Source organism: Colius striatus, chromosome 17 (genome assembly GCF_028858725.1).
Source record: "Colius striatus isolate bColStr4 chromosome 17, bColStr4.1.hap1, whole genome shotgun sequence".
NCBI classification, from domain to species: domain Eukaryota; kingdom Metazoa; phylum Chordata; class Aves; order Coliiformes; family Coliidae; genus Colius; species Colius striatus.
Window position 1 is genome coordinate 16,813,874 of NC_084775.1, and position 18,166 is coordinate 16,832,039.

At 40.8% G+C, this 18,166-nt stretch overlaps 2 protein-coding genes across 7 annotated transcripts in view; one reads left to right on the forward strand and one right to left on the reverse strand.

Annotated features, from left to right (window-relative positions):
* Window positions 1–7,219, forward strand: part of ZNRF3 (zinc and ring finger 3) — a 77,710-nt gene extending 70,491 nt beyond the window's left edge. Inside the window, exons 7-8 of one of the 2 annotated variants that reach the window (XM_062009816.1) lie at window positions 419–2,164; window positions 3,224–7,219. In XM_062009816.1, coding sequence (XP_061865800.1) covers window positions 419–2,164; window positions 3,224–3,267 — 1,790 coding nt within the window. In that variant the 3' untranslated portion in view covers window positions 3,268–7,219. The remainder of the gene's footprint in view (window positions 1–418; window positions 2,165–3,223) is intronic. The other variant, XM_062009815.1, reaches the window with a different exon arrangement.
* Window positions 5,867–18,166, reverse strand: part of KREMEN1 (kringle containing transmembrane protein 1) — a 34,097-nt gene continuing 21,797 nt past the window's right edge. For 3 of the 5 annotated variants that reach the window (XM_062009825.1, XM_062009821.1, XM_062009824.1), the window contains 4 exons: window positions 17,561–17,893; window positions 16,833–16,991; window positions 15,434–15,518; window positions 5,868–14,486 (listed from right to left, as the gene is read on the reverse strand). In XM_062009825.1, the coding sequence (XP_061865809.1) occupies window positions 14,324–14,486; window positions 15,434–15,518; window positions 16,833–16,991; window positions 17,561–17,893 (740 nt within the window). In that variant the 3' untranslated portion in view covers window positions 5,868–14,323. Of the gene's footprint in view, window positions 14,487–15,433; window positions 15,519–16,832; window positions 16,992–17,560; window positions 17,894–18,166 lie in introns of all 5 variants that reach the window. The other 2 variants (XM_062009822.1, XM_062009823.1) reach the window with 2 other exon arrangements.

Consider the following 18,166-nt stretch of genomic DNA (forward strand, 5'->3'; position numbering starts at 1 on the left):
ACTTGTCCTCTCCCCCTTCCATTTCCTCTGTCTTGAAAAGGCTTTCATACACATTTATGTAAAATAACATGTAAAGTGAAAACTTGAGCAGTGACTGCCAGCCTTGCTATTAACCTATAAGTTTAGGAATAATGTGTAAGCAGAAAGTTTTGCATATATGAGAACATGATCTGAAATCACTTCTTTCTGTTTTTAAGCAAATACAGTGGAGCGTTTCAAAGGCTTCCAGGCAGCCGCTTTTGACTTTGTTTGTTTTGTTATTTTTCCTTCTGTGTAAAAAGTTGGTTCTTTATTTATTTATTTTTTTTAACTGCTGTGTGTGTAATGTAATAAAATTAAGAACAAAACATCCTTTCTTGCATAAAATGTACTCCTTTTCATTCTCTCCTACTTCTCCGCTCTTATTTCTGTCATTCAGAACAGAAGAAGGGGAATGCAGGTCCAGTCTGTCTGGAATCCATCAACCCAGCACGCAGCCGGCAGCAGAGAGTGATTCTGCCTGTCCATTACCCAGGTCGAGTGCACAGAGCAAACCAGATAACAGCATATCCCACTCGGACAAGCATGGACCCTCATGGAAACCCTATCACAGTACTTACAGTTGAGCGACATGGTGAACAGAGCCTCTACCAAGCACAGTCCCCAGCCTATATCCGAAGTTATCAGCCTGTTCATTTGGACCATGCTTTAAACACACATCACTGTAGCCTGGAACACAGGACTTACTCTCCAGCTCACAACTTCCGAAGACCCAAGTTTGGTGGACGCAACTTTTCCAAAGCAGCCTGCTTTTCCCAATATGAGACCATGTATCAGCACTACTACTTCCAAGGCCTTAGTTACCCTGAGCAAGATGGACCGCTTCCGGCTGGCGTTTCCTCCAAGGGTCCTTCCCGTGCCTTTCAGCCTGCTAGTAGCATGCTTTTCCCTCCTGTGGTACATGTAGTGCCCTCATCTCGCTTGGAGAGTGGCAGTACCTCCAGCTTTAGCTGCTATCATGGTCATCGTTCAGTGTGCAGTGGATATTTGGCTGACTGCCCTGGGAGTGACAGCAGCAGCAGCAGTTCTGGTCAGTGCCACTGCTCCTCTAGTGATTCCATGGTTGACTGCACCGAGGTCAGCAACCAAGGGGTTTATGGGAGCTGTTCCACTTTTCGCAGTTCCTTGAGCAGTGACTATGACCCATATGTTTACCGCAGTAAGAGCCCTTGCCGAGTGGGTGAGGTTGGTGGTGCAAACAGGGGTGCAATTGTTCTCTTGGAGGGCCCCCACCAGGATGAGCTTCCAGCACACGGTCATAGTCTGCTGGGTGCTGATTGCCGGCCTGTACCAGCTTCTTCCTCAGGGGACCAACTGTCTAATTGCAGCATGGATATGAATTATAGCAGTAATTCCTCACTAGAGCACAGGGATCCAAATGGCACTACCTCAGAGGGAGGACATGAGGCCACTTCTGGTGCTGCCTTGGATGTTAAAAGGAACTGGAAGAATCCAGAGATAGCAGGGCCGCTTATGGAGCAAGCATGTGCATGCTGCTTTGACCTGCAGCACTCTGCCCTGGAGCCTAGCAATGGGACAGCTGACTGTAGTGCACTCTTCCTTAGCTCTCCACTGTGGGGGACATGTGGCGCAGGAATAGAACCACAGACAGGGAGCACCCCAGGCTTGTACAGTATTAAATCAGACCACTTGCATAGGACAGATGCAGTAAAATACGAGGGGTTGCCCTGCTGCTTCTATGAAGAGAAGCAGGTAGCATGTAGTAACAGCAGTGGCAGTGGAGGTGGTGGCTGCTATACAGAAGACTATGCAGTGAATGTGCAGTACACACTTCCTGATGACACCTTGCCAAACTGCTGTAAGGGTGTATGTGATCTTGGTCAACGCATTCCCATAATTCCTGAAGACAGAGACTGTGAGCTGATCCTACCTACAGAATGCCAAGGGACCCATAGAGGAGGCTGTAGTTCATGGGATGGAACACGAGAGCTAGATACTTACCTGCACTGCCAAGGTGTAGGAGAGGTACAGGACGAGAGGGAGGTGTGCTATGAGGCAACATCGTTCCTGCAGCAGAAGTACTCTCAGGAGGAGGAAACTGGAATGCTCTTTCCTAGTCCCACTCTCAACTCCCAGAAGCTGATGACAACCACAAAGGCCACAGGTAATAGGTGTGCTTTTTTAAAATACTTGATACCTTTCTGTCCTAGCATATGAACTGCTGCCAGCTTCCTATGTACCTGCAGCCATAAAGGTTACTGACATCCTTTGCATAAGACTGGGTTATTGGCTATTCGTTTGCCTGAAAGTGTTACATTTTCTTGTTATCTGTGCTCATTTGGTCGTAGTTAGAGGAACAGAAGATAATAATTTACTCTCTAAGGCTATGAGAGCTTTCAAACTTATTATTTTGGGGGGTGGGAGGAAGTGATTGCTATTACTAGGCCCCCATTAGAATGGTCCCACAGCTACAGACACTGTGCCAAAATAGGCAAGGCCACAGTGCTGGGAGTGGAACAGACAAGCTGAAGGATAAAAAAAAAAAACCAAAAAAAGGAGTGAAGAACCTGGAATTGCTGCAGAAGAATTTGAGGGAAAGTCTCTGCTGTGGACATGCACGAGCGGAAAAAAGAACCACTCACAGAAGGAAGAGGGCATTCCTTACGTGCCTTGCCAAGACTCTTTTTCAGGGTGTTCATAGAATCACAGGGTACCCTAGGCTGGAAGGGACCTCAGGCAGTCATCTAGTCCAACCTCCTGCTCCGAGCAGGGCCAACTGTGGGATCAGACTGAGTTACTCAGTTTGTCAGATTAGACCAACTTTATCCAGTCAGGCCATGACAGCCTCCACAGTTGAGTGCACTCCCTCTCTGGGCCCTTGTCCCATGCTTGACTGCCAGCAAGTCTGAACATCTCTTGTTTCATCTTAAGCTCTATACTTCTTGTCCATAATGCATCACTGTGAAGACCCTGGCTCCATCATTGTGACAGCCTCCATGTAGGTGTTGCAAAGCTGCTTGAGGTTGCCCCCAAAGCGTTCTCTTTTGCAGGCTGAACAAGCCCCAATCCCTCAGCCTCTTCTCATAGGGTGAGTGCTTCAGCCCTCTGAGCATCTTGCCTCTCTGTTGAACTCACTTTAGTCAGTCAATGTCTTGTTCTGGGGGCTTCAAAACTGAATGCAATATTGTAGATGCCATGTTCCTTAGTTTTCTTTATCCTTTAGGTGCTGGATCTCATCCATTGGAGAGAAGCCAAATTGGTGACTAGACCTGTCCAGATGATCCCGGATGGAGAAGCAGAGCTTGTCAGAGACTCCAAATTCTAATGGACTTTTTTTTTTAAGCTTTGACAAACACGCAAAAGTGGTAATGTGGAGAAGTCCCCCACTTCCTGTTCCCCCATGTCCACATCAGGCTTGTCTCCTTTGTCCCTCTTGCTTGAAACCTTCAGGCCTCCATTTGTGTGCAAAGCCCATGTGGGATATGGTGTGGAGCATTTCTGAGCTCCAGTGCCATTTCTGTAGTAATGGCAAAGTGTTATTTATATTTTCTTTTTAGAAGTGACCGTGTCAGCTCTTGCTGAAAGGTAACACGGTGTGTTAAATAAGCCAGGCTATGTGTAGATGCTGTTATCTCCTCCTCAAAGGAGTCCAGCCTTCGATAAGCTCAGGGCTACACCTGCCTTAGAAACCAGATAGCACCTTGAAATGTAGTAGTCCAGAGGGATACAGCTGCTGGATACTGAGATACTGATGAATCCTAGTAGCAAATCCTAATAGCCAGCAAGTTATAGGAGTGATTTTTGAGGGAAGTGAAGCATTGGACCGTCTCCTTTCTCCTCTTCCCTCCACCCCCTTACATGCTGCTCTGATAATTTGGCGACAAAGGGTCCCCTGCCATTGTGATTAGTTTTAACAGAGTAGGGGTAGGAAAACTGGTTGTTCAGAGTGTTTCCATCCTCGCTTAGTGCTAAACCATGGACCTCACTGTTATCTTGTGACTGGTGAAGAATGCTAGGGACTGCTCCCTCAAACAGATGCTAGAAGAAAGCGCTTAGAGAGGGTAATACCTTTGTAGGTAATGAAGTTTGCCTTCCATAGGAAGTTTTTCAGACACCTGTAGCACCTGTTATGGCTGTGAGGAATGCTGGCATGTGCAGGAAAACTTGCAGGGTGCTTGCAGCTGGGCTGGCCCATTTTGGAAACAGGTCAGAAGGTGCCTTGTTTCCTTATAGACTGCAAGCATGCCTAAGGGAAGCAGTGCTTGTCACCCTTTGTGCGGTGGGAAACTGAGGGACTTGGTTTAATCGTTTTCTTCTTTGTCGCGGTTGATGTAGCTTCCATACATTCATCTGCTTTAAAAGGTTTCTTGGGCCTAGCCAGTGTGCTTCATTTTTGTCTTGTGTACAGAGTGTTCTCTGTACCCCATTAGCCTGGGCATATACTTTTGTTCTTGTACTAGTGGGGATGTTTGTTATCATGACATAATATATGTCGTCACTTCTGATAGCAATTGTTTCCTGTGGAAACAGCAGCTTCTGAGTAAGAGGCTACCATAGCATGGTTTAAATTGCCTGTCATGCTGCATGTGCCTGAGGACACAGTGTCATCCTGTCTGGTATATTCACAGCAGGAATTCTCCTAAAGGGAAAGTAATTCTTTAACGCCCGCAGTGCCAGTCTTCTGGAAAGATTTGTCCAAAGTTCAGTACACTTTGGAGATACTTAAAAGAGGTGAAAAAGAGATGTATGCTTCATATTACATTTTCTGCCAAAGTAATGTCCTTGACAGCATTGGGCTAATTGTGAGAACCAGCAAAGTTAATCTGTTTGCTTTATAGTCCCAAACAAAATATTTTAAAAGAAGCAAACATCTAAGAAGTAACAAATACATTCATCTGTTTACTTTTACTTTCTGTACTCAGTAAGTTAGAAAAAATAATTATTTTTTAAAGGAATTCACAGTAAGTCTTTTTAAATGAACAAACACCAAAACCAAGCTGTTCAGAGAATTAAAACAAGGCAATATCTGGGTATAGATAGAAAAATTCCAATAAACACACTTTCTGTGTATAAAACAGTGAAATCTTATTCATTCTCTGAATGACTAAAGTAAATGGTATGTTTTAAGATAATAAACTCTAAAGGTTTGGAATTTTTGTTTTTTAAGTCTTATCCTTCTCCTTCCTCCACTCAAATGAATTGTAGAAGCTATGGAACACTACCTTGGTTATTCTGCTTGGGTGTTTTGTGAGACACTGTCTTAAGGCCACCTAAGAGTCACTGTGCTCTATAACTACACAGCGTGTTGTTGTAAAATGTGGTTATATAAAAAAGAACTTGAATATTCTGGCTCATGATATTTCTGGATGAACTGGTCTCATTCACATGCTGTGGAAATCTCTGCCAGTACAACAGTCTCTGCAGGCCTTAGCACAGAGGTACCCTACCTGTTTCTGTGTTTAGTTTTGTATTCAACATTTAGTTAATTCCCTGCTATCTGTATGTCCACACAGACTTACAGACTAGCTGGCTGTGATTGATGGTTTTTATAAAAAAAATGCCTTTCTACTACTTATATGAACAGTTGTCATTGTGTTTGGCTCATGAGGCACTATTTAAAATGTTTTTAATTAAAAGTTATAGCACTTAAAATTGTTTTGTATAAAATTTACTGTAAAGATTTGTAATATGGTCAAAGGGCTCTTTCTCCTTCATTACCATTTAAAAAAATGTTTTAAAAGCTAGAAAACATCTTGTATATATTCTGTATATGTATAGCAGCACATTTCATTTATGGAAATATGTTCTCAGAATATTTATTTACTAATATATTTATCTTAAGCCATGTCTTATGTTGAGAGTGTGTGACATTATTGTAATAATCATTGGAAATCACTAACGTGGGGCTGTGTAAATACATTATAATTGCACACAAAGATTTTACAGTACTTGCCGACCAAAAATGATTTAAGAAAAGTTGTAGTTACCTGCAGTTTTGTAAGAAAGTGTACAAATTCCTGTATTTAAAAAAAAAAAGGCAAAACCACACAAAAATACAGTTTTATTGCATATACATGCGGAAGTTGTTGTTCTTGTTCTGGGGAAAAGACATGGACAGCTGCATTTCTCAAAAGTATAGACATAGATTTACTGAGATGAACTGTAATAACAATATTTTTTCCTTTTAAAAACCAACAGGTGGGTATGTATATGCATTCACACACATCATAAATGATCATGGTAAAAAGTTTGGAAGTGTTTTTTCTGGAGATAACCGATAATGTTCTGTCTTAGGACCACTCAACTTTGAGGAAGTGCCACAGTTAAATATCAACCAGGAATTTATCTTTTTTTACCTGGTATTGTAAGTCCAGTACTTGACAGTTTTAGCTACCTTCCTTGTACTGACCCCAGGAAACACCACCCAGTGTTGGTGTTGCATGAGGGCTGCCTGTTGCTTCAGTGTCCCTGGTCACACCTGGCTGATGTTGGAGCTGAGGAGGGGAGAAGCTAGGTCTACTCCTTGCAAGAAAACAGATTACATAGGAAGGAAGGTGAAATGAAGGGTTAGGAAAGTAATGCACCAGAGCATGCTGTAGAAGAGATGGGGTAAAGAGCTCTGCCAGAGAAAACAGGAAAGGAAATGTGGTAGAGCTGAAACTGCAGTGTGGCAGCCCGTAAGTAATGAGTCAGCACTTGGGCCTTTATACAGTATGCTGGTTATTTGAGGGGGAGGGGTGAGTTGGCAGGAGGAGTTGTGTCTATCTCACAAGCCACTGAAGCCTCCAGGCACAGAAGGAGTGGCACATCTGCTCAAAGGCATCCTCATCTATGTGTGGAACCTGCCTGGCTGTTCCTTGTAGCAAGAGAACTTGATTGTTTCTTCATTTCAGGTAAAAATAGGTTATTGTATTGAAATAAAGCAGTTTCGACGCCTGAGCCAGGATGATGCAGGTGGATACAAGCAGATTATATCATAGTTTCAATAGTCAAGCTAGGTCCAAGTCCTTACCCTGTTCATGAAATGACTGGTGTCACTGAAGTGAAAATCAGTGCTGTGCTAGTCGTCATTTGTCGGCAGAGGGCAAAATTTGACCAAAGATGTTTAGGCAGAGAACAAAAGAGAGGGACATGGAGGTATGTGGATAGCAACCTCTGTGTTTTCATACATATGTATTTATGTAATACATGCTTATATGTTGCTGCATAAACAGTTTGCCTCTGTTTTTATTAATGTTCATTATTTCCCATTCAGTGATAAACACACACACACAAATAATCCTCTCCAGTCTCCTCTGTTTTCTTCCTTTTCCCAGAGATTTTCACCTAGTAATTCCCCTGGACTTTTCTTCTCCTCTGTTGAAGTGCACTGTAATTTGCTCACCTCAGAATTAAGCCAAGAATAAGCCTTACCTCTCTCAGACTCCTTGTTTTGTATGCGAAAGCTCCATGTTTGGGATGACAGACTGTTGAACTGGAGTATCATTTTGCATGGGACTCCTCTTAGTGTGAGGATCAGTTATCATCCTCATCTCAGGTACTATGGGAAAGCCTGGTCTGTATGAGAAGACAGGCACAATAATGGAAGAGCAACAGGCAGATGGGAGATAGGCAGCATAAGCAAGTGCTTCCCAAAGTACATACATTTTTTTTCTTGGTGAACAGAACCTTGGCAACTGCTAGTTATTAGAGCTATGCATTTTATTTGCAAATCAGTCATAGATCATAGAATAGTAGGGGTTGGAAGGGACCTTTAGGGATCATCTAGTCCAACACCCCTGCTGAAGCAGATCCGCAGATACAGGAACATGTCCAAGTGGGCCTTGAACACCTCCAGAGAAAGAGACTCCACAACCCCCGTGGGCAGCCTGGGCCAGGGCTCCCTCACCTTCACAGGGAAATAGTTCTTTCTTATGTTTAAATGGAACTTTGTGTTCCAGCTTCATCCCATTACCCCTTGTCCTGTCACTGGATACAACGGAAAAAAGTGATGCCCCAACCTCCTGACATCTACCATTTTGATACTTGTAAATACTAATGAGATCCCCCCCACGTCCTCCAGACTAAACAGCTCCAGGTCCCGCAGCCTTTCGTCACAAAGAAGATGCTCCAGTCCACTGATCACCTTGGTAGCCCTGTGCTGGCCTCTCTCCAGCAGTTCCCCATCCCTCTTGAGCCCAAAACTGGACACAGGACTCCAGATGAGGCCTCACCTCATGTGAGGTTGCTGGCTCATGTTTAGTTTATTGTCAACCAGCACTTCCAGATCTCTCTACTCAGAGCTGCTCTCCAGCAGGTCAAGCCCCAGCCTATACTGGTGTATGGGGTTGTTCCTTCCCAGATGCAGGAGTCTGCATTTGTCCTTGTTGAACTTCAGCAGATTCCTCTCTGCCCAACTCTCAAGCTGGTCAAGATCCCCCTGATCCTGCTGAATGGCAGCACAGCCTTTAGTCATTAAACAGTTGCTCTTAGAAATAGCGTAAAACTTTCCATGTGTTTGGCTGCTACACCTATGTTGATAGGTCACATCCCATTCTTCTTACCTCCCTCCACCCCCACAGTTTGCCGTTGCTGACCAGTGTTTTGTTTTCTCTTTTTTTTTTTATCCTCAAGAAGACTTTGAGATGATTGATGTTCTTCTAAGATCAGAACCTCTACCCTTGCTGTCCCGCAAAATGATCAGTGAACTCGTACTCTGCCTCTTTGAGAAAGACAGTTGTGGGCTGTTGACTGAACTTTAATGTGGTGCTTAGTTTGTGTGTGTGTGTGTGGTATTCTGCCCTTTGTTGTCACTTTTAATGACTAAATTTAAATATTTTCAATCAAAAATGAATATTTTGAGATTTGACAGGGGAAAGTTCTTTTCACTTTTGAGGTTCAATATTTAAGGAACAAATTTATGGCAAAATGAGAGTCCTGTGGGCACCATAAAGCTGCATGTAACCTCCATATGGTAAAAAAAAAGAAATGCGGGAACAGACTATTCCTAATGAGATTGTACATTATGGTAACACTTGGTGTTTCTGTAACACAATCTCATTTTTGCTGTAGCAATATTGGGTGCATCTGTCAAATCCTATGACAGCTGTTAGGAAACATTGGATGTTACTTGGATAGCATGAAGAGAAGAGTCCTTAAAAGGATGGCTGTGTTCATAGCATGTGGAGACAGCCTGCCTGTCTTTGGCCAAGGAGAAAACAACATACCTGAAACCAGACATTTTGTCTTGCAATGGAAGCACCCTGCTCCTGTGACTTAAATGAAAGAAAAGTGTTTCTTTCAGAGTACAGAATACATTTCCCTCATGGGGAATGAAACTGTTGCTTAGGAAACAACAACAAAAAAGGCAACAGCTACGAGAATAAATAGAAGTGTTAAGAGCAGTCTCATAACCTGAATGGCAAGAAAGGAGAGCAGATTATCCTCCCCCCCATAAGATTGAATTATTCTGGTTTCTTGTCAGTCCTTACTTGCTCCATGTGATAACCTTTGGATTTACAATAAGTTGTCTTGAGACTAAAATTCAGAATGCCAAATTTCATCCCAAAGCAGAGGTGCTTGGTAAAATGGAGAAAGTATGAGTTGCATGAAATGTATGTGTGTCAAGGGGAGTGGTGCTATAGAAAAAAATGGTATGATCTGAAGACAATTATATTTTTCACTCTCAAGATCTCAAGGTAACAGATTTACAAGGTTCATAAATGTTTAGAATAATTTTCAGTTGAAACTGTCACTGGGCTATATTTCACTGGAAGATTGTGAAATATTATTGCTGAAAGGTATTAAGAACTAGTTGGACAAGTATTTGTCAGGAGTTGTTTTTGTAGTTCACCCTTCCTTTAGGCAAAGTGGTGCACTAGAAAAATCTATTGGCAGTCCTTCCCAGTGCCTGAGAAGGTTTATTAAGCAGAAGATGAAACTGGAATAGCTAGTCATGCACACTCAGTGACAGCCAAGTGTCTACTGATCTGTTTGGCCTGTAGTTATACAGGCTGCAGATTTGGTACAGTTTCTAGGGCTGTCAGGAAAAAATCTCCTGGTTATACTATTGCCAGGGCAGACTGGAATACAGAGACTGGAATTCTGAAATACCATTAGGTTCTCTGCATGAGCAATGTGATAAAAGTCCTCAAGAGTGCACTGGCTGTAGCAGATCTGGCAGAAACAAGCCCTGAAATGTTAATACTTGATTGAAAAAGCAGATAACACGTTTGAAGTTAAAATGATCCAAAGAGTATATGCACGTGAATTTGCAGAACTGGGTGAAAAACCTAATACAATTCCAAGCTAGAAATAAGAATCAAAGGAGGAAGGTGCATTTTAAAGCAATCGTTTCATTAGCATCTAATGTGACACAAAACTGAGTCTGAGCTACCCTCAGTGTTCTTCTGTCATACATACCAATGAATTTATCATTTTTTCCTATGGTTACAGTGTTATAGAAAATTTTAGAAATAACAGAAATTTTCTCGACAGTGTAAACTAACATCTTCCTGTAAAATGTTGGCAAGGTACAAGCGCAATGTGCACTTCCTATGCATATATAAATATATATTACTATGATAACATTTCACACAGATTTTTAAATAACATAACCTCCATTTCCCCCCAACATCAGAATATTAAGACAAAAGTACATACAAAATCATTTAGTTGAACTAAGCTAGTTTTAAATGTAGATTTTTAATTAGGGAGGCCACTTGTCCAGCTGGCCCCCTCCCACCTGAGGTCTGCCTGTATGGTAGGCTCTTGTAACTGCCATGCTGCAGAAAATAAGGACGTAGTCTCAGAAGTTGCTACGATGGCAGTGCCATGGTACTGCCCCTGCTTCTGGGGCAGACAATTCTCTTTGTCCTATGTATTTTTGTGAGCTAACTTAGCAACGTTAGCTCACCTATCTGTGCCACCACCCAATAAACAAGATTACTTATCTCTCTTAAAAGTAACTAATGTAAGAAAAGGCGATTGTAATTTTTAACCTGATCAGTTTATTGCACTGCCACACAGCCAGTCATACCAACACAACCGAGCAATGAGGGGGCCAGAGCAGGGTCTGGAATGCGTGTATATGAGGAGGCAGCTCCTCATGATGGCTTTGTTGTCAAAACAGTTGCTTTTGAAATTGTGGCCAATATTACATTTACAGCCTGTCCAGTCTGTTCAGGGAACTACTAGTAGCAGGTCAGAAGGCCATTCAGATAGAATTCCAAAGAAATTATTCTTCTGCAGCTATTTTCAAGTGGTGTAAGAAAACTCTGCAAACACTAGTATCCTGAGGTGTCCAGGCCCTCCAGCTGTCAGCACTCAGCTGTCGGTGTCATAGGGACATTTCTGTATGCTGAATCATGTGGGATTACAACAGTTGTGCATATCAGACTTTTCTTCTTTCTCTCCCCAAACCCGTATATCAAAGATCCTAAAGTACTAGGTTAATGGATAACACATATGTTGGTCATATTCCACCTTACCACTGAAGTGTCTGAACTAGGAGTGTGGGTGACCATACCACATTTGGAAAAATTCCACAGCAGAGATCTACTTGCTCCTTACGGGTCTCAGACCTGTATAGTAAGAAGCGCTATTTAACGGACTCTATCCGTGCATTTCTATCTTTTGCTGTTTCCTAGTATTAGAGATATCTAAAATCAGACAATCTGGAAGATTAGGGGGTAAAATGTAACAATTTCCTCTACACTTTTATTAGTGTGCAATACCTTATTCTTAGTCATGTTCATAGCTGCCATGGCCAGATAATCTGCTGTAACTGCTGGTTTTATGGGTATTTCATACTGAAATTGGTGATTCTATAAAACACTCTCTAAGAAAAGCCCACGAAATAGGATTTAATTATTTAAAAAATAATTGAGGAGCTAAGGGACTGATGAAAAACATACCAGTTTCTAAATTCTCTAGATTTTGCATTAGTAGCATCAGGGTTTTTGCTGTTGTTTGTAATGGACTTTCTCTAATTTTATAGTGAAATGAAAGTCTTTACAGAAGATAGGAAACTTAACACTTCTGTCTTTTTACCTTCTGCAGTAGGTAGAAATCAGTCATGGAGTGCTCTTGAAGTTTCTTCAGTTTATCAGCATTAGCTAATTGCTTTATGAATGTCCTTTTGACTGTATAACTGCTCAAGAACATTTGATAAGGCAAGCAAAGCTTCATCACAATGTGCTTATAATTCTTAAGGATCTAGTTTTACACTGACTCTTCCCTCCTGGTTTTCTAATAGTGAACCATATTAAGCGTGCTTAGGAGGCAACTAATTTGTTTTGCTACAAATCTGTGAGGTGGACTCTTTGCCCACATGGCATGATGCAAAACCTGACTGTTAAAAAAGGCAATTTAAGAATTTTTATTGTGTCTGTAACAGAGAATGTTTTTTGGTCCAACCTGATGACACGTACGAGATAACCAGCATATTTTACAACTCGTTCTGTCTTGATTTTAGGTGATACTGTAATGATCTTTTCCTGTAATCTTTCCAGCAGCTCATGCAAGAAGTACTAGATGTTCCCATGATATTCCATTTTTTATATAAACAATTCCATAATTGGTGGCTTAGTAAAGTCTAGTTTCTATTAAGCATTTATTGTGGTATTTTGCAGCTGTCTCTGGCACTCATCTGTGGTACATAAATGGAACTGGAATTGATTAAATTCAGGTAAAATATGAGAGATCTACACTGGCAAGTAAGACAGTATTTCATTAATTCTTAGATGCCCTGTTTTTTCAAGGAAATCTACAGACATCTTAAATGGAAAAGAGTTATATGTTAAAAGCAGAGGGCAGATACTATACTGGACTTTAATTCATTGACAATTTTCTCACTTTTTGTAGTTTTCTTTTGCATATACATTTAATATTTAATATTAATATTTAATATTGATTCCTTTTGTCTTTACTGAAATTACTGTATTTTAATGGCTCTCACTGAATTTCCTCTAACTTAGTTTGAGGAGCTGCTTTCTCAGGAAACTTTTCAATTTATCTGACTTCTGTATTGTCTGTTTTCCCTAAATGTCTTGTTGGTCTGGATTTGCTGATGCTGAAAGACTCCCTGTTGATCCCTGGTGGTGGGATGAGAAGTCTTAGCATTCTGGGTGTAGAGATATTCTACCAAAGAGAAAAACAGTTAATGCTGTCTGTTGCAATCAAAGAGAAATCATTTCACAGATCAGATCCCCACTTAATTTTCCTTGAAAATTAAGGGCATTAATCTTAAAAATGCAGTTTAGTTTCAATTTTACAGGCAAGGAGACAGTTTTTCCTCTCACAGGTAAGTATTAAAGTGATTGTTAGGTACATGTTCAGATTCACAGCCTGGCCTAGGTGGGTTTTTAATAGCAGATGGGTTTTTAATAGCAGGCTACAACTCTGTAAATAGTTTACGCCGCTGAGACCCCACTGGTGGTTGAATTTATATTAGTCAGTCTCACTGTTAAAAATTCAGGGCATTTACATCCTTTGGACAATCCTTTAACAAGCCCTAAGTTTACATCTAGAATGAATGCAGGACTTCAAATTGGAGTACAATAGTTTTCTTAAAGGGTCACTGTGAATATGAACAAAACTATCATAATCATTGATGAATGATGGCTCAGACATAGTAATTTAAAAGTCTTCATTGCTTGTGCAGACCTTGACCCAGTGAGCATTACTCCAGCAAAACTCACGTTTGCGGCTGAAACTCCACAGAGCATTGCCTCCTGAATTTGATTTGACTTTTATTTGTACATCTCTGCTTGTGGAAACAGAGCACTTGGGCAACAAGGCTGATAGGCTGATAGTTTCTTGAAGTCTTTTGACTCCCATTTTACTGTATAGTACCATTTAGACATGTTTATGTTAAGGCAAATAAGCTCTGTGGTCACTGTGGCAGCTGAACAGGTTATCAGTATCTTCCTCTGTCTTCAGCCTTCAGAATAAAGGGACTAAGATAGCCTGATATAATAACAGTGGTATAGGAAAGCAGGACACGAGGGGTCCTCAACCTGCAGATACTGATTCAGTCACTTTTAGCAGAGGTACCGGACTTTGAATTTTATAGGTTTTTACATGTATTTTAAGTGCATTGGTTTAAAGCCAGTAACTAAAAGCACTACAAATTTGCTGAGCACCAGGTATTTCAAAATTATTGCTGCAATTAAATCTGTTGTCATTAGTATACCCAAGAGAACAGCAGATAGGCAAAGTTACTCAAAGGCCTTTGGGAATGGACTTTTTGGAAAACAAGTATGAAATTGGGAGACAAAAAAAAAAAAAGGATTATTCCCAAGTCACCTGGGTTTTCTGAAGCTTGACTCTTGTAAAAGGCACTTCAGTTTCCCACTAGTGGGTTGCAATCATCTTGTTGACTTAGAAGCTTTTTCTTGAAGATGGATATCGATGTGGATGGCTGGTAAAATATACTCCAGATCTCACCAGCAGTAGTCACCTCACTGGAATCTTCTGTTTCAGTTGCAGATGGTATCTGACGGGATCTAGGAAACAAGTGTTAATTCACTTAAGTGTAAAGGTGATTGGGAAGTTGCTGTATATCTGCATTACTGCTACACTGGTAATGCCAGCAACTTTCATCTGTGAGACCTTCTCTTTCTTCCTGCTGCAGTTGTGTAGGTTTTTGGATCGTTTATTGGTAATCTCTTGACCAAAGGAAAGGTTAGGAATTCTGTTGCTAGAATAGTTACTACCCTAATGAAAGCAGTGACATTAAGCTAAGAAGTCTGTACATATTCTATTACTAACTGCTATTAATATCAACTATTTTCCTTGTATATTTAAGCCTGTTTGTGGTATATAAATATAGTATTCAACATTTATGATTTGTTGGTAACTCACTCATCAATGTGTCCATCTAGAGGTCACAAAAATTACTTGGAGTAAGTGTAGAGAAATTTAGTAACAAAATTATGTTGGTATTAACAGCCAACCCCCCCACACTAATTAAGTGCTATATCACCATACAGATTTTAACTTTTGTGATTCTTTTTTCAATATTTGAGTAAAAGAAGGTATTAACTAGCCTATATCTAACTTTTTTTCCCCAGTTCCTCAATCTGGGATGAGGTTTTCATATTTTTTTCACAAACTATTATCATAATTTGACCTCTTCCCCCCAGTACTAGATGTCTGATTACATTTTTCCTCTTTGCTATGTAACATCAATCAGTATGAAAAACCTTTTTATTCCTTAAAATAGAACTCTTGTTAAAACAACACCAAAAGAGAGATTCTAGCAGGAAATGCTACCTGAACAGACTGGAAGGTTAAAAAATGTGCTTATTCATTGTCTTTTCTGAGGGTATAAATGTGTAATACACAACTTGGCTTTGGATGTGACCAATCTGGCAGTAGCAGAAGGCAAAGAAACGAAGTGTACCAGGTTTAGTACAGAGCTGACATGTCAGTTCTCCAGGGACATACTCACCTCATGGTAATGTGGAGAAATATCTTTGCTATTATGGCTGTAACACTTAGGATGAGCAGTGCTGTGAGACTATATATTGTCCACTCTGTAAGATAGAAGAGGAAAAGAACTCTCAGTACATTCATTTACTCACAGTTTTTAAAGTAAGAATATTGTGCAAAAGAAACACGTAGACTTCTGACGCATTATTCAAAACAGGAATTTGAAAATGCCTTGAACCTTTTAAGTATTTTCTGCAAAGGCTATCAGAAACTGTAATTTTCAGTCAGGTTGTTTATCCCATGCAGGACTGCTCTCTATAAAATTGATAGTTAGGAAAATCCCAAGCATCAGCAGTAAAATTTTTTAACTAGTATCGAGGATAGGACTGAATAAAGTCCATCATCTTCAAGAGGTTCTGAAGCTCAAAGAACATAAAAAAAACCAAACCTCGAGTTCCCATCTACCCAGTGCCCCTTCCTCAAAGGAACTTCCTCACAGACTGTTCATAATGAATTTAACAATATTTTCATCACTGCATAAAATCCAAGGGTACAGTTTCATTGTAGGTTGATATGCCCAAACTAGTTTAACACTAAGCAGCTAAATGTAGCTGTGGTAACTCAGGAACTAGCCTGGGCCTAGTGCCTGAATACCTGCCTAGAACCCTAGGCATGTTCTGCAACCTAGCTAGTCTGGGCATATGCAGGTGTTTTGTATCGTGCAGTTTTATCCTTATGCTTCAGGTTTGGAATGCAGACATCTTCAGGACTATTACAGTGGCCATAGTGTCATCAATATGCAGCTTCAACAATATGTAAAGCAGATGCCCAGGGCACATTAAAGATAGGGGAGACCAATAGTGATATTAACCAAGAGCGCATTTCCAGTCTTCAATTATGTTCAACTCAAAAATTTCCTGAATGATGTCTTGAACATGAGTTCTAGACACATGACTTCTCAGTGGCATCTCCCCTGCACCCACTAACTTGTTTCATCCTTGTCTATCTTTGTCTTATTGCTGTAGCTTTTGTAAATTGCGATAACTGGAATGCATCCAGCATTCAGGCTCTTCCAGACTCTACAAAGGCTTGCTCTTTTTTCAGCACCTTTTGCCATGTCTGTGGTATGCACTGGTCACTAAAGCTCACTCTAGTAAGGAAGCTGCTCTGACTCACATTCTGATGTGCTTTCATTCTCAAGGCCTCACCATCTTCACGCTACTTCTGATTTATGCTGAGAAGTGGGCTTTGAAAAGTAGTAAGAGCAGCACAGTTAGTGGTAATAAGACTAAATGAAAACTCATCTATTAGTAGGAGGCACAATGGATCCAATAATGTGGAGAAGGAAGCAAAGGAAATGGTGACTCTACACCTTGGGAAAATGTTTTGCCTGTTTTCTCATTTTCTTGCAGTATTACCAGGCATGGAGTTACTAGGATGACTCGGGCTGGTTGTGATGACATAAAGTATCTTTGATGACCGTGCTGCACTGATGCTGAGATTTGCTTGTTCAGTTCTCTTCTCTGAAAGGGTCTGATTCGTTGGAATCTTGTTTTGATGCACATTGTCCTTGACAGCTGAAAACACAAGAGTATGATTACAATAACAATTTCCTAACAGGTTTAATTGGACTATACTTTGGCACTTGTAAACAGACGTACTGGTCTCTGATTTACTTAGAGAATTCCAATAATCAAATTGTGTCTGTTGCCAGAAAAAAGCCTGTACTTCACCAAGTTGGGGTTCTCAGAATTTGTCTGGAAGCTAATTGTTCAATCATAATAGTACAACTCAAAGACTAAACTGTTTGCTCCTGTCCACTTTGATTCTGAGTGGAATAGTCTGCTGGTAAGAGTCAAGATGAACCAAGATGCAGATGGACTGCTGGGTTTTTTTGTTTGTTTCACCTCTGTCATTTTCCAATCTGTTCTGCAGACATGTATAGGACTGAATTTTTTAAAATTTAAAGTTTTCTATTTATGACATAGCTGAATGGAGTGTTAAAATTGAGAGAGATTTCAGTGAAGCTTTTACCCTCCAAAGCAGTGGCAATAAGATAGTTGAAACATGTAGACATGAGAGTTAAAAATATTTGCTCTTTGCCACTTCAGAAATCTGTGTGAATTAAATGCTTTAATCCTCTTACCTCTGTATCTGATAGCAAATCCCTGGGCTTGATTGATTTCATCTGAGAAAAAGTACAAAATGACAAAATCCAAAGAGATGTTAAAGGTGTGAGGAGGCCGGTTCTTGCCATTAAAGCGAGCTAGAACGTGATAGGTATAGCCATCCAGCAGTTCCACCATATCTGTAGCATCTTTGATTTCAAAAAGGGCAAAGCTGAAGTGGATTTGAGATGCTCCTGGAACTTGTATGGTCCAGTAACAGACTTTTCCTGTGCCGTATGTATCGGGGAAATCTGGGGAATAGATCACAGCTGTAGCAGAAGTGTAATTCCCTCCACAGGCACCAATAAGGGCTGTGAAAAGAAGAGAGGGAGGGGAGAGGAAAAACAAAAACCAAAACAGAAGTTATAAATTCATTTACATTTATTATCCACAGCTTTAGCATCCTGTAGATTCTAATACTCAAGTGTGACTTGAGTCACACTAGCAAGGTACACACTTGCTACCCCAGCAGGATGCACTGTCTGTTTGGTATTCTTTACCTTCCACGGCACTGGGAGCACAGCCACCATTGTGCGTTTGCTTCTATCAATCATATCAATCTTGAATGCAGCACCTATCCTAAC